Source organism: Diceros bicornis, chromosome 14, assembly GCF_020826845.1.
Source record: "Diceros bicornis minor isolate mBicDic1 chromosome 14, mDicBic1.mat.cur, whole genome shotgun sequence".
NCBI classification, from domain to species: domain Eukaryota; kingdom Metazoa; phylum Chordata; class Mammalia; order Perissodactyla; family Rhinocerotidae; genus Diceros; species Diceros bicornis.
This window is the reverse complement of record NC_080753.1, coordinates 21628131-21646595: the sequence shown is the minus strand read 5'-3', so window position 1 is coordinate 21646595 and position 18465 is coordinate 21628131. Positions and strand designations below refer to the sequence as shown.

The 18465-nt window shown below is 57.2% G+C and overlaps 1 protein-coding gene across 5 annotated transcripts; it reads left to right on the top strand.

Moving 5' to 3' along the window:
* Positions 1-90: 90 nt before the first annotated feature.
* Positions 91-13866, top strand: SLC29A1 (solute carrier family 29 member 1 (Augustine blood group)). Of its 5 annotated transcripts, none has more exons than XM_058554253.1 (15): positions 3750-3821; positions 5285-5330; positions 5982-6091; positions 7222-7304; positions 9222-9303; positions 9410-9612; positions 9717-9856; positions 10364-10498; positions 10589-10686; positions 10833-10911; positions 11359-11456; positions 11662-11770; positions 12019-12104; positions 12512-12711; positions 13106-13866. In XM_058554253.1, the coding sequence occupies exons 4-15, from the start codon at positions 7276-7278 to the stop codon at positions 13215-13217; spliced, it is 1371 nt and encodes a 456-aa protein (XP_058410236.1). In that variant the 5' UTR covers positions 3750-3821; positions 5285-5330; positions 5982-6091; positions 7222-7275; the 3' UTR covers positions 13218-13866. The 5 variants fall into 5 exon arrangements, with proteins under 5 accessions (XP_058410235.1, XP_058410236.1, XP_058410239.1 ...); XM_058554255.1 differs by lacking the exon at positions 3750-3821 and adding an exon at positions 3910-3927; XM_058554252.1 differs by lacking the exons at positions 3750-3821; positions 5285-5330 and adding an exon at positions 91-114.
* Positions 13867-18465: the final 4599 nt, after the last annotated feature.

Sequence of the window (18465 nt, the reverse complement as noted above, 5' to 3'; positions counted from 1 at the left end):
TCCTTTTGCTAACTATTCCATTGTCCCCTCAGTCCTTGTCTAACTTCAGTATGTCACACTGTGACCCAGGAGTCTTGGGTCTGACTTGGAGAAAGTTTGGCTGGCCAGCTCAAGGTAAGGAGAAACACATCCTGAGCAAGTCTGGAGACTCTTCTCAGCTAATGGTGGTGGGGAGAGGGAGATTTGTTTGCTAAGGGACCTTAGCAAAGGTCCCTGAGGGGCACTCTGCCCCTGAAGAGGTGGGGGGGAGTGACCTGAGGCTTTCACCTCATCGTTTCCCCCTTCCCAGGGAGAGGCCCCTCAGGGGTCAAATAAGAGTAGTCAGGTCAGATGCATTTGTATTCCGGCCTCCGGATAATTTGCTTACTGTTCCCAGGCAACAGTCCTCCCGCGTTCCCCCCCCAGCGAATCTTGGGCCCTAGGTTCAGAGGGGGAGAGTGAGGAATACAGGCCCCTTTCAGGACCCCCATCCCGTCCCCACGCCCATCAGAAGCTGGGGCCGGGGGAAGAGCTGAGACCAGAGCTGCGTGCCCCGACCCCAGCCCTGCGGTGCTTTCCGCCAGGTCCCCCACCCCTCGACACCATCTGCTTTCTCCCGGAGTCCTCAAAAGCCGGTGCACGTGCTCGCCCCTCTCCGGAAGGCGACCCGGGTGGGGGTGGGGGGTGCGCAGTGAAGGCAGTTGGAGCCCCTGGTCTCCTAGCCCCGTTCCCCTCCGGGGTCACGAGCGCCTTTTTTTTTTTCTGGCCTGCTCCCGGCCTCCGCTGCCGCCGGCTTCTCGAAGCGCCCCCCACTCCCGCGCAGCTCCGCGCGGGCTGCGTCCGCCCACTGCAGCCCCTCTCCCGCCCCGCGCCCGAGATGGGTCAGACCCGGAGCGAGCTGCGATTTCCGGCCACGGCTGCGGCCCAGCCTCGAGATGAGGAGGCCAGGGGGGGACCAGGGACCCGCCAGCCAAGGAATTCCCGTTCCCCCCTTCCATCCCCCCTCCCCAACTCCCGACGCCCCCTGCAGAGTCTCAGCAGGTGCCCGGGGGGCAGAGGCACGGGCCGGCGGTGGTGGGGGCGGGGTCTGCGCCTTTCCTACACGGTCCCTGGGGGGCGGGGCGGAAAGAGAGGACCTGGGAAGCTCGTTTGGGGGGTGGATATAAATGGAGACCGAATCGGCGGTTTCTGCGGGAAGAGATACTTGGCTGGGACTTTAAAGGCCGCAGATAGATGACTGTCCCCCCCAACCACACACAGATGCCCCAGAAGTCAGAGACCCGCTCAGAGCAGAGGGTAGGGGCAAAGGTCTAGGAAATTAGGCTGGGAGACCAAGCCCAGTCGTAGTGAACAGAGTCAAGTCTTCTTCAACCTTGACCCCCACACCCATCCTGGGGTCTCCACAAAGAGGGAAGTCTGACCCCGAGAGGGCTGGATCCTGTCTTTATTTTAAATGTTGATGTTGGATTCATCACAGATTTTTTGCATTAACTTTGATTTCTAAGAATATTGCATTCAAACATTTATCTTGATTCCTGAATTTTTTGGCATCCTCTTAGATTTTGCACCTCAGGCGAGTGCCTCACTGGCCTCTCCCAGGTCCCAGCCCTGCCACAAAGGCAACAGAGAACATATGTACACAGTCAATGAGACATGTGCTGGTGACACATCCCCCCCGCTGAGCTGAGCAAACACAGATGCACACAGGGCTGGAAAGACAGGACTGCGTGTGAGGTGTTAGTCTCAAATAGGGTGGGGGTGGGGGTGCAGCCCTTCCCACCCCACTGCTGTGGCAGGGACCTGAAGGAGCCCAGGGAGGGAGCCAGAAGACTGGGCAGAAAGTGATGAGGACTGGCTGGGCCTGGCTAGAAATTCTCTGGGCACAGACCAGTGTGAGGTGGGGCTCTGAGACTGTCCAGCAGGGGGCCCAGGTACCCAGCAACCATCTCTGCCCAAGGATCTGGCTCTGGAGGGGGAGGAAGGTGCTGGCTTGGGGCCCAGGCAGGGCGAGGGCCAGATGGGCTTCTCTCCAGCAATAACAGCCCTGGCTGTTGCCATCCAGTGAGCAGGCCAGGCCTCAGCAGAGGTGGGGACAGGAATCAGCCTTCCCCGGTCTGGCCTGGGACCCTCACCACTTCCCTCCAGTTTCTTTCCACTGCCAGCCCCCTTTGCACACAACTGCAGCCACTGGCCGCCAGCGTGGCCATGCCTGGCAGATCTTTCTGACCACTAAGGCCTGCCACCCCCACAGGCCCAGAGACAGGAAATGAAGTGGGGAGAGAGACAGGAGCCAAAGAAAGAGGGGAGAGGCGGGAAGAGAGACAGACTGGACAAACACAGGGTGGGAACGGGGGTCCGGGGTAGACCCACACATGACACTGCCCTTAAGCCATGGGGCAGTGCCTAGAAAAATACCATCTATAGCCCTCTTCCTGCCCTGTTTGGTTAAGGCTGGGGGATGATGTTGTGTCATGTCTCTGAGGGGCATGGAGCCAGAAGGCTGGGAACACCCCTTCTGGAGTAGCTTGGGGAGAGTCCACTGACTCCAAATAGAAAAGCTACCCTTGCCCTGAGGGCCCAATCTGTTCTCTGGGGAGAGGGTGTGACTCTGCCTTATCCCATGATGTTAGTACTCCTAATTGTTAATTAGTGTCTGTGGCTTCTGCAGGAAACAGGCCTCTTGGTTAGCTGGGTGCGGGAGGGGCCTGGTCGCTGGACGGATTTTCTCTCCTCAGACCCTCTTCAGCCTTTAATTTGTCATCCAGCACTGAGGGCTGCTGTAGGGGCAGTCATTCCCTTTCCCCCAAATTTACTGACCAACAAAAGAGGAAGGAATCCTTCCACCTCCCTTGGAAGCACAAGAAGGACTGACCACTCCTCAGGATGCCCACTCCCTTCCTCCTCAGCCAGTGGAGGATGTGGGGCTCAGCAAGACTTTGGTGTCTGCCTGAGTATCAGGACAATAGGATTCACTCAGGATGTAAGGCTGTTCTTGGCTTTTTCTCTTTCCATCCCCAACTGTGCCTCAGTTTTTCCGAAGCTCTGGATTTAGAAAGAGTGAATCATGAAGGGTCTACAGGGCTGGGCCTCTACCCCCCTCCCCCCCCTACACACACACAGAACCACACATCCTTCTCCAAGTCAAAGTGGTGGGTGGTGTGTGTGTGTGTTCAAGGTAGGAAAACCCCCCATGCAGGTCACTGATGATACTGATTATGTCGGAGGGAGCCCAGAGCGTGGGCGGGGGTCAGAGGACAGGTCTGAAGGGAAGAAAGTGACATGAAAAGGGAGGGGGCGCTGGAAAAGAAAAAGGCGCAGTGTGGGAGAAAGTGGCTGGGAGGGGGTTTGGGGAGTGATAACGGAACGGCTGGGATGGAGCAGGGGCATGGGGCGTCCGGGCGTGTGTGAGCAGAAGGTTTGTCGCTGGGGGAGTACCGAGAGGAGTTCTGGAGGAGTTCGTGTAGCCCCAGCGCGGAGGAGACTAGGGGGACCCAGTGTGTGGCTGTACCCTCCTGCCCCGTGTACTCCTTGAGGGGGCAGGGTTTACTGTGGCAGGCCTGTCTACAGAAATAACACCGCGTGGTATGGGCCAGGCGGCCTGGGGGCGCAGGGTCTCGAGTGCGGGTCCCTAAACATCCAGAGCTGCCGAGCGAGTGGCAGGGGCGGGCCGGGGCGGGGCCGGGGCCGCGGCGGGGTGGGGGGAGCGGACGCGGGCGGGGACGCGGGCGGGGGCGCGCCGGGGGCGGGCCCGGCGGAGGGCGGGTTTGAATGTGCTCCGACGGGCGCGGGAAGCGGCGGGGAGAGCGCACGGATCTCCGCGCTGAAGGACTCCTTCCCTGCAGGTGCTGCGCGGGGCCCGGGGGCCGGGGACCGCCGCGGCGGAAGGCGCCGCTTCCCGTCTGCCACGAGGCGGAGGCCGGGCCTGGCAGCTCCGCGGCCCGGAGAGAGGTGCCAGTTGGGGCCCCCGCTGCGCCGGCGCGGCGTGCCAAGCTGCGCAGCACGTGGCCGGCAAGGGCCGGGGCGCGGGGGTGTACCCTGCGGAGACCTGGACCCCAGCGGGCCGTGGGAGGCCTGGTTCCTGGGCCTGGAACCGGCTGTCGCCAAGCCGACCTCCGCAAGGGGCGGGCGAGTAGCTGGTTAATCTTGTTGTTGGTACAGGGGAGGGGCCGCGCCGCTAACTGCGCTTGGGGTGGGGGGGGTGATGGGGATGAGGGCTCGCGGAACGGAGGTAGAAGAGCTGTCTCTGTAACCCCCGCCTTTTGTTGGCCGAACTCGTTTCCCTGGCCTCTTCTTCATGGGCGCGACCTCATTTACTCCCAAAGAGAGGGCAAGGACACACGCACCCCAGGTTTTCTTCCCAGGGAAGAGCAGTGGTGGGTGAGGGCTCGTCCCACCCTTGCCCCTCGCGCCTCTGGAAGCCGCCCCTTTGCCAGATCCATCCTCTCGGTAACCTCCAGACCCTCCCACTTGTCCCGCTGTCTGTGCGAGCTCTCCATGCCAAGAAATGTGTGTAATAGGATAGGACACTCATGTCAGGTTGGAGATGACCTCGACTCCCACCTTCTTTTCTCCCTTAGTTGGAGTAGAGTACCCCCACCTCCCAGTATAGCACAGGGCTAGCTGGGAAGCAGCCTTTGTACCTCCCTTCCCACCCCAGAAGGAGCCTAGAATAAGCTACTCCTTGAGTTTAAATTCCAGCTCACCCAGTCACCAGCTCTGTGACCTTAGGCAAGTGACTCAACCTCTCTGAACCTCTGCTGCCCCCATCTGTTCCATGGAGACAATTTAGTACTAGCTTATGGGTGGCTGTGAGGGCAAGGGTAGCAGGTGGCTCCATATAGGATCCCCGGGGAGCAGAGAATTTGTTGCCACCACAAGGGTGTGTCTAGAAGCAGGGGTGCATGAGAGGTGTTAGGGGCCTGGGAGTGGGGAGGTGCTTAGTTTGGTGGCTGCTTTCAGTGCCCTGTCTCGGCAGGCCAAGGCATGGCTGGAAGGACACCAGATGCTCTGAGCTGGTATCAAATCCTGGGTTACTGCTGGGCAAAGGCAGATGAGAACCAAACACCTGGACTGGGCAGCTGAATGTCAAGATGTGGGCAGGGAGAGGGGCTGCCCCTGCATTGAACTGTGCACAAGACTGGGATGGGGACTGCTGGGAACAGAGAGCAGAGGTGTCACTGGGGGAGAGGGCAGAAATAAATACTTCTCTGAGCCTAAGGCAGATTTACTAAGGAAGGGAGATCCTCTATTCTCTCCACCCCAGCCACCCATCTGGGTTGAAACTGCATCTGCTCTTTATTGCCAGGAATCTTGCCTGTGGGGATAGGGGCTGGAGCACAGGATATGCCGAGGTGAGAAGCTGGGGGTTCCCCTTCCTGCTGCCTAATAGAAAACCTGAGTCCTGAGCCTTCTTCGTCCACCCCCTGGATAGAGCCCTCTTGCCCGCACTCCTTTAGAAAATGTGCAAACTATTGTTCACCACTCTGTCCCCGGTGCCTAGAACAGTGCCTGGCTAGCATGCAGAGGTCTCGGTAAAAGTTTGTTGCAAGGATGAATGAAAGGAGCCCTCTGCCTCCATCCGGAGGTGTGTGGGTCTGCTCCTCCCCACCCCGACCCCGTCTTACAACCCAGGTGTGGGCCGGGGGGCTGACGGAGGCCTTTGGAGAGTCTGGAGTTTACCCAGGGAGGGGTTGAGAGAAATTATCAAGAGGGATAGAAAAGCCCATTGAGGGTGTCGAGTCCAACGGCGGTGTCTGTTTGCAGTGTCTGTGTGTCTCAAGCTGGGGCCTGCAGCACTGGCTGCACCTGTGAGTTGACCCACCCCGTCAGCTCCCTCGCTGAGACTGCTGGGGCTCTTATCTCCCAAACTACAGGGCTGGTTTTTATCTCCTTGGTTGCGTGCGTGAGGCTTCTCAGAGTGGGGACGCTCCCTCCCATGGCAAAGCCTGGGGAGTTCTCTCCTACGCCCTGTGCTAATTTCTTCACTCTGGACTCTCCCCCAGGAGGAGCTCATGGACCAGGCCTGCTGCCTGAGCCGGAGCTAGGACCAGCTTCAAGGGACTACCCAGGCCCGCTCTGCTCCGACCCTTCTGCTGGCAAGTCTGGGCATCTGGTGAGTGCTGGCCCAGGAGGGTGGGGAAGCTGGTCCTCACCTGAAACAGCAGAGCTGGCTCCAGAGCTAGGGTTAGGGCCAGCACACGCCTGCCTGGCTTTCCATGCCATCCAAAGGGAAAGCTGTTTCATCTGCTGGTGCGAGGGTGCCTCCCCTACATGAGTGGGGAGCAGGAGAGGGACACTGCGGGGGAGGCTAGGAGCTTTGGGACTGTGCCGTCAGTTAGGCCTGTGCCCCCACCCCTCCAATCTTCTTCAAGTTTGTTCTCAGAAAGGGGAAGAGGACAGGGGCCTGGAGTGAGTCAGAGAGGAACCAAAGGGGGATGGAGTGACCCTGGGGCCAGGACTGAGGTCAGGGGAGGGGCCAGGCTAGGTGGTAGGAACAGCTGTGTCCCCACACCCATTGTGAAGTGTTTTCGTGGAAAACTGGCCAGGAACTAGGAAGGCTCCAGGCAATGCCTGGAAAGGAAGGTTAAGGTGCCAATAGCAGATAAGCTGGAGTCTGGAGTGCCTCCAGGAGGAGATAGATTCCAGAGCCCGCCCTAGCTGGGAGTCCAGGGACTCCCCAGGAGGGTGGAGAGGTCAGACTTGCAGATAGTGGCCTGGGGGGGGGGCCTCTGGCGTGGCCTGGTCATCACCCCTGGGCTGCTACCCCTGTGCTGTCCCTTCCCTCCTGCCTCTTACCCTCTTGGCTCCATCTCCCTGCTGTTTCCCTCCTCCTATCCCTCCTTCCATTGGCCTCACCCTCCCTGACCTCTCATCCTCTTCTCTGCCTTTTTTGCCTGTCTTTGTCTCCCTCTCAGTAAAGCTTCCTCCTCCTTCCCTCCTGCTCTCACCCGCCTGTTTCCCGGCTTACAGACTGCTTCGAGCTGCTGGATAAAAATAGCGGTGGTGGTGGCCAGGCCGGGAGCCAGGTAGAGCCTGCGCAGGCAGGGGCCCCCAACAGGACTGGCCAGAGGGGTCCCACTGAGAGTCCTGTGAGGCAGGGCCAGAAGAGAGTCCTCCTGGACTCCTCAGCTTGCCTGCTCTGTCTGCCCTGCCCCCTCTGAACCCCCTGCCCTCTCCCCCAGTCTGAAGAGGCCTGTGGGGAAGCAGGGCCCAGACGTGGCCTCACACTGTTTCTGCCCCCAGCAAGCCTCAGAGGAAGGGAGCTGTCGGCCAGGCAAAACCAAGAACGCCGTCACCATGACAACCAGTCACCAGCCTCATGACAGGTACTGGGGGATCTGGGCTGGGGATCCAGGGGAGAGGAAATGGGTCTCCAGGAGGCTAGGGGAGGTGTCCTTTGGAATTTGGGGTTGCCACTGCAACGCCAGCCAGGTAGCTCTGAGTCAGGTCTGCAACAGGGACCATGCATGCCTTGGCTGGGTGCTGGCTGGGGTGTCTGTGGGGAAGTCCAGGGTGGGTGAGTGGCAGCCCCTCCCTGGCCTGTCATTGTTTCCACTGTTGCTCTCCAGCCAGCATCTTCCGGCTCCTCCCGCCACCACCAGAGGGAGAGATTTGGCAGCATCCCGCATTCCAGAGCACATCCCAGAGCACAGTTCCTAGCAGAACTGCCCTCTCCCTCAGGGCTGCCCTGGGGCCCCTGCCTCAGATGACCCTGGCCCACCCTGGTCCTTGATCTGACCTTCCTCTCACTTCCCCACCTCTGGGGCCTACGAACTCCCTCAAGTTAGACCTGCAACTGTGATTGTGCCTATGTGTTTTGGGGGAAGAGCTGTAGCTTGATTCAAGTTCTCCAAGGAGTCTAGGACCCAAGAAGGTTGATGAAGCCATGCTTGGGGTCCAAAATTCCTTCAGCTTAGGCCCCCCAACCCCATCACTTCTCCCCTGCCCTTCCTGTCTCCCTCATGTGCCAAAGGCCGCAGAACTAGGCCATTTCTGGCTATGGGACCTTGGGCTCTTCACTTGATCTCTCTGGGACCGTTTCCCACCTGTAAAACAGAGGTGAGGTTTATTCGGATGGAAGGGAATTTAAGGAGACATAGTAAGTGCAGGCCCCGGGTTGGTTCCCTCCCTTGCCGCTCCACTCCCGGGCTGCCTGCCTGCCCCATCCCAGCCTCACCCTTCCGGTAGTGGTTCTGTGAACCCCTCTCCCATCTCCATCCACCTTGTTGCCCTCACCCAGCCCCACTCTGACTCTCTGTCCTGTGTGACCTTGGCTGGAAGTTGCTCCCTCGTTCCAGGCCTCTGAATGAAGCCCTTCCCTCTCTTTTTCAAGCTGGGGAGTATTGAGGGAGTTGGGGGGCTGCAGTTGTAATGGCTCAGACCTGCCCACTTGGGGCGCTCCCCCAGGCCCTCGCTATTTGAAGCCAGGCCCTACGCTCTGGCCAGACTGGTCCCCTCACTGCCATCTCTGTGAAGACAGCGGCTGTTGGCTGTGGGGAGGGAATGGAGACACCTCTAGAGACCACAGAGGGAGGGCCCAGGGCAGCCGGGGGAAGCTGCCCCATCCCAGACAGGCCCTGAGGTGTAGGGCTTGGGGCAGTGCCCTGGGTAAAGCTAGGCGGGCACTTATTTACACCCTGGGGCCCAGATGACATCCAGTGGCCCCATACCTCCTGGCCCACCCTAGGAGGTGTGACCTACAAAGCCCGTTCTGTGTGAGCCAGGGAAAAAACAGCTCCCTCTCTTCCTGGCCGCCCAATCCCCCCCTGCCTGCATGCCCCACTAGGCCCAGAATGGTCTGGGATTTTCTTGACCTCAGAATCCTCTTTGGGGAGTCACACAGTCCCTGCCCAGACGGCATAATCACTTCCAGCCTGCCCGGCGGGGGTGGAAAACGCTTGCTGTTTGCTTTCTCACTCACCCACCCACCCCCATCCTTTAGCAGAATTTCCAAAACCACCTCCACATGTGTGGGTCACACTGGTTCCCAAGTCTGCAGGGTCCCCCGAGTCTTTGGGGCTGAGAACCAAGGTCCTTTCGGCCATGCCCTTCAATCCTGTGTCCCTGGTCCCCCTTCCTCTCTGGATTCTCTGTGCCCTTTTTCCTGTCCCAGGACACCCCCCCCTCCACATACACCCATAGGAAGACACATGCACAGGTGCCCCGTGCCCTGGGACAGCTGCAGAAGGTCGGGGGGTGGGGATGGAGGGTCACTTGGCCCCTCTTTCCTCCCCCATCCCCAGGTATAAAGCCGTCTGGCTTATCTTCTTCATGCTGGGTCTGGGGACGCTGCTCCCCTGGAACTTTTTCATGACAGCCACTCAGGTAAGACTGGGGGGACTGGGCATGTCCACAGGGCATATGGGGCCTGGATCTGCACTTGTGGGCACAGGGAGAGAGGTTTCAACACTCCATTCTTCAACCCCCGCAGTATTTCACAAACCGTCTGGACACGTCCCAGAATGTGTCCTTGGTTGCTGCTGAACCGAGCAAGGACGTCCAGGCCTCGGCCATCCCCTCAGCAGCCTCTCCAGAGCGGAATTCTCTCAGTGCCATCTTCAACAATGTCATGACCTTATGTGCCATGCTGCCCCTGCTGCTCTTCACCTGCCTCAACTCCTTCCTGCATCAGAGGTGAGCACCCACGCCCCCAGCCCGGCCCCTCACTGCCCCCTGCACTGCCAGGGCCGAGCCCCTGGCTTAACCACCCCTCTCTGCCGCCTCGGCTGCTCCGGCAGGATCCCCCAGGCTGTTCGGATCCTGGGCAGTCTGGTGGCCATCCTGCTGGTGTTCCTGATCACTGCCATCCTGGTGAAGGTGCACCTGGATGCTCTGTCCTTCTTCGTCATCACCATGATCAAGATCATGCTCATTAATTGTAAGTAGAGCTGGGAGGGGACCTGGGGCAGAGATCTTCCCACATACCCCTACCCTTCTCTCAGACCCACAGTCAGCCAGAGAGGAGCCCATTCCACCCCCGGGAAGAAGTGGGTGCCCTGGGCAGTCAGGGTTCAGAGGCCTGAGCAGGCGTGGACCAGGGCTGGGAGTGGGGGCAGAGAGAATGGCCACTGAGCGTCAAGACACACTGGGAGAGCCAGCCCTGGTGGTCTAGTGGTTAAGATTCGGTGCTGTCACTGCTGTGGCTCGGGTCGTTTCCCGGTCGTGGAACCACACCACCCATCTGTCAGTTGTCATACTGTGGTGGCAGCTCACATACAACTAGGATATACAACCATGCACTGAAGCTTTAAAAGAAAAAAAGACTTACTGGGAATAAAGCAGGAATCACAGGGACCTGTTTTCCCATGGGCGCCCAACCACCCCTAGCAGAAGTGAGCCTCACCCTGCTCCCCCTACCCTGCTGATGCCCACCCTGTTCCCCCAGCGTTCGGTGCCATCCTGCAGGGCAGCCTCTTTGGTCTGGCCGGCCTCCTGCCAGCCAGCTACACTGCTCCCATCATGAGTGGCCAGGGCCTGGCAGGCCTCTTCGCCTCAGTGGCCATGATCTGTGCCATTGCCAGTAAGTCTTGCTGTCTGCCTGCCTGTCGCTCTGGCTGTTGCGGGGAGAAGGGAGTGGGGCCTGTCTGATCAAGGATACCCTCCACCTCAGGTGGTTCGGAGCTGTCAGCGAGTGCCTTCGGCTATTTTATCACAGCCTGTGTGGTTATCATTTTGACCATCGTCTGTTACCTGGGCCTGCCCCGATTGGTGAGCAAATGAAGAAAGCTGGGATTTGGGGTCTGGGGGCACCAGGGCTCCAGACCAAGGGTGTTTTGCGGTGGAAACCTGGGGTAGGTGGGAATGCTGGAGATTCCACCTCTGAATCCACCTCCCCTGTCTCCCTCACTTGATAGGAATTCTACCGCTTCTATCAGCAGCTCAAGCTCGAAGGGCCTGGGGAGCAGGAGACCAAGTTGGACCTCATTAGTAAAGGTCTGAAGCTGGGCTGGAGGCCAGCCTGCTGGGCAGGGGGCAACATGAGCAGAGGACAGGGATGAGTGCGCTGTATTTGCTGGCAGCAACAAGCCAGAGGCCAGAGGGACCAGGGGTGGGGTGAGGGGGACAATAGAAAATAAAGGCTGGGAAAGAACATGGGGGAGGGCTTGGATGACCTTGAATGCCTGAGGGCAGTGGGAAGCAATTTCAGATTCTTGGACAGGGTGTAACACCACCTGGGGCTCCCCGGAGAGGTCAGGACCCAGGGGACCGTGTGGGGATCAGGAGGAGGTCTGGGCTGGGGTTTAGGATGCAGCTGTGCACTGAGTAAGGGAGTGTCCACCCCCAACTAACCCCAGCCCTTTTGAGGAATGTTTGTGCCATCTCCTGTTGCTCTGTCTTTTCCGCAACTTGAAGATCCTTCTATAACCTGTCATCCCCCAGGAGAGGAGCCAAGAGCAGGCAAAGTGGAGTCCGAAGTTCCAGCCCCCAACTCTAAGCCCACCAACAAAAGCCACTCTATCCGAGCCATCCTCAAAAACGTACGTGGGGCCTGGCGTCCTGCCCTCTACCCCCACCCTCCTTCTCTCCTTCTTTTGCTCCCCCACTCCTCCCCTGCACTGCCCATCCTCTTCTTTTCTGACCTGAGACTGGCCACTCTCCTGGATTCATGTGTGTGTGTGGGTGTGGATTCTTGGCTCTTTAACGCACAATCATCATGAAGACACAGGGGTCCCTTTCCTCCAGATCTTAGTCCCGGCTCTCTCTGTCTGCTTCGTCTTCACGATCACCATTGGAATGTTTCCCGCCGTGGCCGCAGAGGTCAAGTCCAGCATTGCGGGCACCAGTGCCTGGGGTGAGGACACCATGGGTTCCCAGGATGGGGGCACACAGGGACTCAAGGGGGACTGGGAGTGGGTGAGAGCGGGAGCCTCGGCTGCCGTCTTCCCAGCTAGACTCTCTGGGTCCATTTACCCTTCCCTGGGCTGGAAGCATCTCCATTTTACAGCTGAGGAAACTGAGCCCAATGAGGGTCAGGGTTGCTAAATCTGCCTCTCTGGACTTAATAAATAACCATCCCCTAATCTGCTCTTCCTCTTCCAGGACACTACTTCATTCCCGTGTCCTGTTTCTTGATTTTCAATATCTTCGACTGGCTGGGCCGGAGCCTCACAGCCGTGACCATGTGGGTAAGTGGGAGGAGGGGGCACCAAGTTCCTGTGAGAGGGAGGAGTCCAGCCTGAGACTGGCTGAGAACCAAGAAAGTATGGTGGTGAGGGGACCCTGCTTTTTTTAAAACCAAGCCATGATCTATGTATAGTAAGGCATACAAGTCTTAAGTGTACAGCTTAATGAACACACACAGACACACACAAATATATCTACACAACCCTGTGTAATCACCACCCGGGTCAAGATGTAGAACATTTCAGGCACTCCAGAAGGCTCCACCATGCCCCCTCCCAATTAGTACCCCCTAAGGGGAACCAGGCTTGGAAGTTTCAATTCAGATCCTGAGGGGCCCCAAGTGGAGCCCTGGGGGCCTGGGTGTGCCCTGGGGGCCGGCCCGGGCTGAGGCACTGCCTGGTCCCCGCAGCCTGGGAAGGACAGCCGCTGGCTGCCAACCCTGGTGCTGGCCCGGCTGGTGTTCGTGCCCCTGCTGCTGCTGTGCAACGTCCAGCCGCGCCGCTACCTGACGGTGGTCTTTGAGCACGACGCCTGGTACATCTTCTTCATGGCGGCCTTCGCCTTCTCCAACGGCTACCTTGCCAGTCTCTGCATGTGCTTCGGGCCCAAGTGAGTGGGGAACTTGGTGGCCTCAGGCAGAGTGTAGAGTTCCAGTGGGGGACACTCATAGAGGGAGGGAGGGCCAAAGGAGACTCCTGATCCTAGAGCTTAGGGTTTCCAGGCTGAGAGAGGAGACGGCCAGGGAGGGGCCCCTAGGCTGAAGGGGTGGTGGTGGGTAGTGGAGGGATGGGGGCCCAGGCTTACTTAGGTGGAGATGTGGGAGGGGGGCTCTCAGGGTAAGGTAGAAGACAGCCCCCAAGATGGAAAAGCCTAATTGGGCTTGGGCAAGTAGGCTAGGTTGATCAGCAGAATTAAGTGTTCAGGTAAGTCCCCCCACCCCAGATGCCATGGGTGGGGCTCGGGTAGGGGACATCCTAAGGCAGCCTCGCCTTCCCTCCTGTAGGAAAGTGAAGCCAGCTGAGGCAGAGACAGCTGGAGCCATCATGGCCTTCTTTCTGTCTCTGGGCCTGTCGCTGGGGGCTGTCTTCTCCTTCCTGTTCCGTGCAATTGTGTGACCGTGGATGGACAGAAGGACTGCACTGGCTGCATGCTTCTGCCCCCTTCCTTCTCCTTCAGGGATGGGCAGGGGTGGTCTGGAGGTTTTCTCTTCTAGCCAACTTGTGCTTTTCTCACGGCCTGTGCTGGGCCCAGGTATCTGGGCCCTGAGGAGGGAGCCTCTGTGGATGGACAGTGAGGACACTGTGGGCCTGAGGGTCAGAGTTGAGGCAGGGGACGCAGTCTGCATCTGCTCAAGTCCCCCCACACTTGAGGGCTGTGACTGAGCCCTGCTTGAGCAGGGCAGCAGAGGCTCCTAGGCTGAATGTGAGAGAGAGAGAGAGAGAGAGAGAGAGAGGGAGAGAGAGTGTGTGTGTGTATCTCTCTGTGTGTATGTCTGTCTGTGTCTGTCTGTTCATCTGCCTGTTGCAGGGGTGGCTAGGGGCCAGGACTGTCTGTTCTGAAGTCCTGTCTGATATTTCCACCCCTCTTCTCCTGGGTGCCTCCTCCCCCCACCTCTCCATGTCCCTCCCCTGCTCCCTACGCCTTGTTCCTACCCGTCATGCGCCCTGTGCAGTTGCTGTTTTACTGCCTTTTTTATACTCAACAGAAACCAGGTGCCTTCAGAGGCTCTCTGTTTAAATAAACAATTTTTTTTTCCTCCATGGATCCCTGTGTCCTCCAGCCACAGCTTCATGCCCTGGAGAGGGTAGAGGGATGGCAGCCTCCGTCTGGGGGATGAGCATGACCCTGCTGGGCTTTGGGTCCAAGGTCTAGGGGGGTAAGGGAGTGGGGAGTTAGTCCTCTTAGCCTCAGAGGAGCTGCAGTGCCCCCTGCTGGGGCCACAGAGGAGGGACAGGCCTGGAGCCAGGACACCCAGACTTGGCGGCGACCCAGAAAGGCATTTTTCTTTGCTGCTTCATTCCTTCTTTCATAGGACTGGGGATGGAGACAGCGGCCCATCTTTCTTTTATCTTCAATGCCACACCCTCCACTCTGCCCTCACCCCACAGCTCGGGGAATGAGCTCTGCAAAGTTGGCCAGCTCTCCCTCAACCCCCACCCCAGCTCCTGCCTGCACTCCCACACCTCCAGGCAGGAAGAGGCTGCCTCCTGAGGGTTCTTCCCCACCTGGCACTTGGCCCTGACACCAAACCTCAGACTTCCTGGGGAACAAGGGACCTGTGTGTCCTTGCATTGAAGCTGGGCCCCCCACAACTCTGGCCTTGGGAGGGGTCATGGTGTGGGGCCGTGAGAGTGCCTCAGTGGAGGGGGCCATACCACTGGGTCCCCCTTCTCAAAAATGAATCTTCCTGACAGTAAGTGGAACCAGAGCTCTGGCCACTGTGGACCGCCATCCCTCACTGACCCTGGCCCTTGGCACGTGTCTCAGATTCCTCCCTGGAGGGCAGGAGCTATCCCCATACAGCCCAGCCCAGCCCGCTCACTGACCCCTGACCAGCAGAGTGCTCTGAGTTGGTATCTGTATCAGGGCTTCATTCCTCACAGTTTAATTTAATTGAAGACTTCAGGCCTCACTACGGGCTGTTTTTTAAGGCTCTTTGATGAGCTCTGAAGCCCTAGTGGGGTGGTTAAGTATATCATTGTATGGGACACTGGAGTCCATGCACTCCAGGGGTACATGTCAAGCCAGGGTACATATCTAAGGTTGGTAGAAAACAAAGTATTCCTTTCCTATCAAGTTCAAAAGCGAGGGGTTCCCTGAATATTCTCCAGTCTTTGCAGCGCCCTTTGGTGATGAGGATGAGATAAACCTGCGCTTTCTCTGCCCCAACTTCCCCATTGTACCCAAACCTGAGAGGCCTATTGGGCTCCTTCCTCAACACCAACAGCCCTTCAGGGACAGGAACGTTGTGTTTCTTCCCTGGGACCCTTCGCTGCCTCCTGCCTGGCCTTCCAGGACTCTCGCCCAGGTCTCCTTCAACCCATTCCACACATGGCCACAGAATAATCTAAAAACAAATGTAGTCATATGCTGGTCTCTCCCTGGAGCCTGCCAAGCCTTCCCTGATCCTCCCCCACCACCAGTAACAGGCAGTTTATGCAAGTCCTTCCGCCTCTGCACCTCAGAACTTTTGTAACTTTGTGACTTATCTTCTATCGTGCTCTTTACTCCAGCTACCAGAGAGACTCCGTTTTTCAGGTCAGAGTCTACATTCTATTCATGTTTTCACTCTTTAAGCTACAAGCACTGTGCCTGGCTCCCAGAGGTACTCAGAAAATGCTGGCTTCATTGCATCTGCTTGTCCCTCCCCAGTCTTCACCTGCCGGACCCCAGCTGCGTGGTAGCACTCATTTCACTGCCTGTGCCCATGGTATAGAGATGGGTGTTAGGTAGGTTTCTCTCAACCCTCCCCCTGCACTGATTTGAAGGAAATAAAACATTCAGATTAAACGTCACTTTCCTTCTTTCTGTAAATTGATGTTAAAGATTACTAGAATATTTTTTCCAAAAATGTCTTCTAATGCAAATACCAAAAAATTTGCAGTCTCATTTCCATTCTCCTGCCCTCAGTGTCTTCGCCTGGAAACAGGGAGGGGTGGGGCTCCGAAAAAGTAGGTCCCAGGTCTCCTGCCTGCCCGGCTGCAGTGATGGCATCCGACCACAAGTGGGCGCACTGCAGGCAACACCACTTGTGGGAGGCAGGCCTCAACACCTTGCTCCTAGCACTTTGCTTCCTGTAAGGGGGAAGGGCTGAGCAGAAGAATCGGCCAGGTATCCCTGACTCTGCCATGATTTGTGCTGGTCATCACCTTCCTTCCCTGTGTAATTTCTGTCTGAAGCATAAGTCTGTAGTCAGCTGCTGTCCTCCCTGGGGTGGCTGCCACTGCGACACAGAAATTTCCCTCTTGTTTAATCTTATATGGTGAATTGTTGGGGCTTTAACCTTTTGAAAAGCTAAGAACCGCAGTAAAATCAGTAGTCATCCTTAAAAGTAGAAGTGAAGCCTCAGGTATAACCAACGAATTGGAATATATCTGTGTATCTTTTTTTTTTTGAGGCTTATAACATCTTGTAAATTTAAGTGTACATCATATTTCAGTTTCTGTATAGACTGCATCGTGTTCACCACCAACAGTCTAGTTTTTATCCATCACCATACATATGTATCTGTTCTTTGAAGTGAATATGGGAAGAGCATGGTGAGGGCATTATAATGGGCTAGGGCTTGACAGGAAAACCCCAATTATTGGGAAAATAAATTATTCTCAGAATGTTAGACTACGACAGTGATTCAGAATGGATGTGAGCAGAGAAATGCAGAGTCACTTTAAAGAGATAGCCCTCTCTGGCCAGCAGGCCCCGCCTGAAACTCGAGTCTTGACACACAGGAAAAGTGGCAGTCTGAGGGAGGTCAGCCAGCCAGTAGATCTGACACACAGGCCAGGCTGGCAGGGAGGCCCGTCTGGTTCCTGGGACAAGATGGCAGTGAGCGTGGAGATGGGCACCTCAGATGGGCAGAGCCCAAGTTCCCCCCTACCAATCCATCAATGGCCTGTGTCCTAGCCGGGCTCCTCTAGTTCATCTCGGCACGACCTGGCTTCCAAAATGGGTCCCCTCTGGTAGAGGGTGTGCTCACTCAGAGCCCTCTGCCTTGGCAGGCCTAGTGCTCCCTGTCAATGAGCCCAGTTGGCATTCTGCTCCAGACTGCAGGGTGAATGCTAAATGAGTCAGCAGGACCCAGCAAAGTGGGGGCCTCTGCCCATGACAGCTGCCCTCTGCTGGGCCTTTTTATGGGGTTAGAGAGTGGTTCAGATTCAGACTCTAGGATTCCGTCTTAGGCCTGCCACGTGCCAGCTCTGTGACCCTGGACAAGTCCCTCAACTTCTGTAGCCCAGATCTTTGTTCTTAAGATGGGGTGACATATATGTATGGGCTTGCTAAGGAAATTCAGGGAGTCTGTGCTGGAGAGCCTGGATACGGGACGTGAGGACCCTAGAGACACGTGGCGCCAAGAGTCATTTGGATGATCCTCAGCCTGGTGCGCTCCCCGCCCCCATCTGAGCGGCTAGCTCCTCTTTCCCACACGCCATTCGGTCCCCTCCCCCTTACCTTCAGCCCCCGGAAGCTTCAATGAGCTCCAAGCCTCATTTCCCCCACCCAGGCCATTCCTGGTGCGAACCACCACCCGGGTCCCCGCATCGCGTGGGACAGCCGAGAACCGCACTGCCGGGGCGGGGCGTGGCGGGGCGTGGCGCGGGGGGCAGGAACGACGGGAGCCAGGACCCGGCTCAGCCCCGCCCCAGGCGAGGGGGAGGGGAGGAGAGTGATGTCACCGGTCCCGCGCGCCCCCTGGCGGGACCGCGGCCCCTACAGTGCGACCCTTCGCGTCTGACCCCTGGCGGGAGGGGACCAGACCGGTGTCCTGGGGTCGACTCTACTGCCCCTTAAGTCTGGGTGACCTTGAGCCAGGCTTTCCACCTCAGAGCCGCTCATCTGTAAAGCAGGGGTAGTAACACTTGCCCTGCCTTACCTCTCCTGGTTGTGAAATACCACTGAGATAATTAACAACCACACAGTTCCCCCTTACCTGCGGGGGATATGTTCCAAGATCCCCAGTGGATGCCTGAAACTGAGGATAGCACCAGAACCCTATACATACTGTTTTTTCCTGTATATACATACCTATGATAAAGTTTAGTTTGTAAATTAGGCACAGTAAGAGATTAACAAGTAATAATAAAATGGAAAATTTATAACAATATACTGTAATAAAAGTTATGTGAATGTGGTCTCTCTCTCTCAAAATATCTTATTGTACTGTGAAGATATGAGATGACACAACGCCTACACGATGAGATGAACTGAAGTGAATGAGGTAGGCATTGTGAAAGTAGCATAATTTTCTGATCACGGTTGGCCGTGGCAGGGTAACTTAAACCGCGGAAAGCGGAACTGCGGATATCCGCGGTTTCGCTTTCCGCGGTTTCAGTTAACTGGTGTGGTCAGGCTCCAGTTGGTCAGCCTCCGTCTGAAAATATTACACAGAAAATTCCAGAAATAAACAATTCATAAGTTTTAAATTGTGCTCCATTCTGAGTAGCATGATGAACTCTTGAGCCCTCCGGCTTCCTCCCACCTGGGCAGTGAATTATCCCTTTGTTCAGTGTATACACACTGTGTATGCCACCTGCCCTCTAGTCACTTGTAGCCCTCTTGGATATCAGATCAACTGTTGAGGTACGGAAGTGCTTGTGTTCAAGTAACCCTTATTTTACTTAGTAATGGCTCCAAAACCCAAGAGTA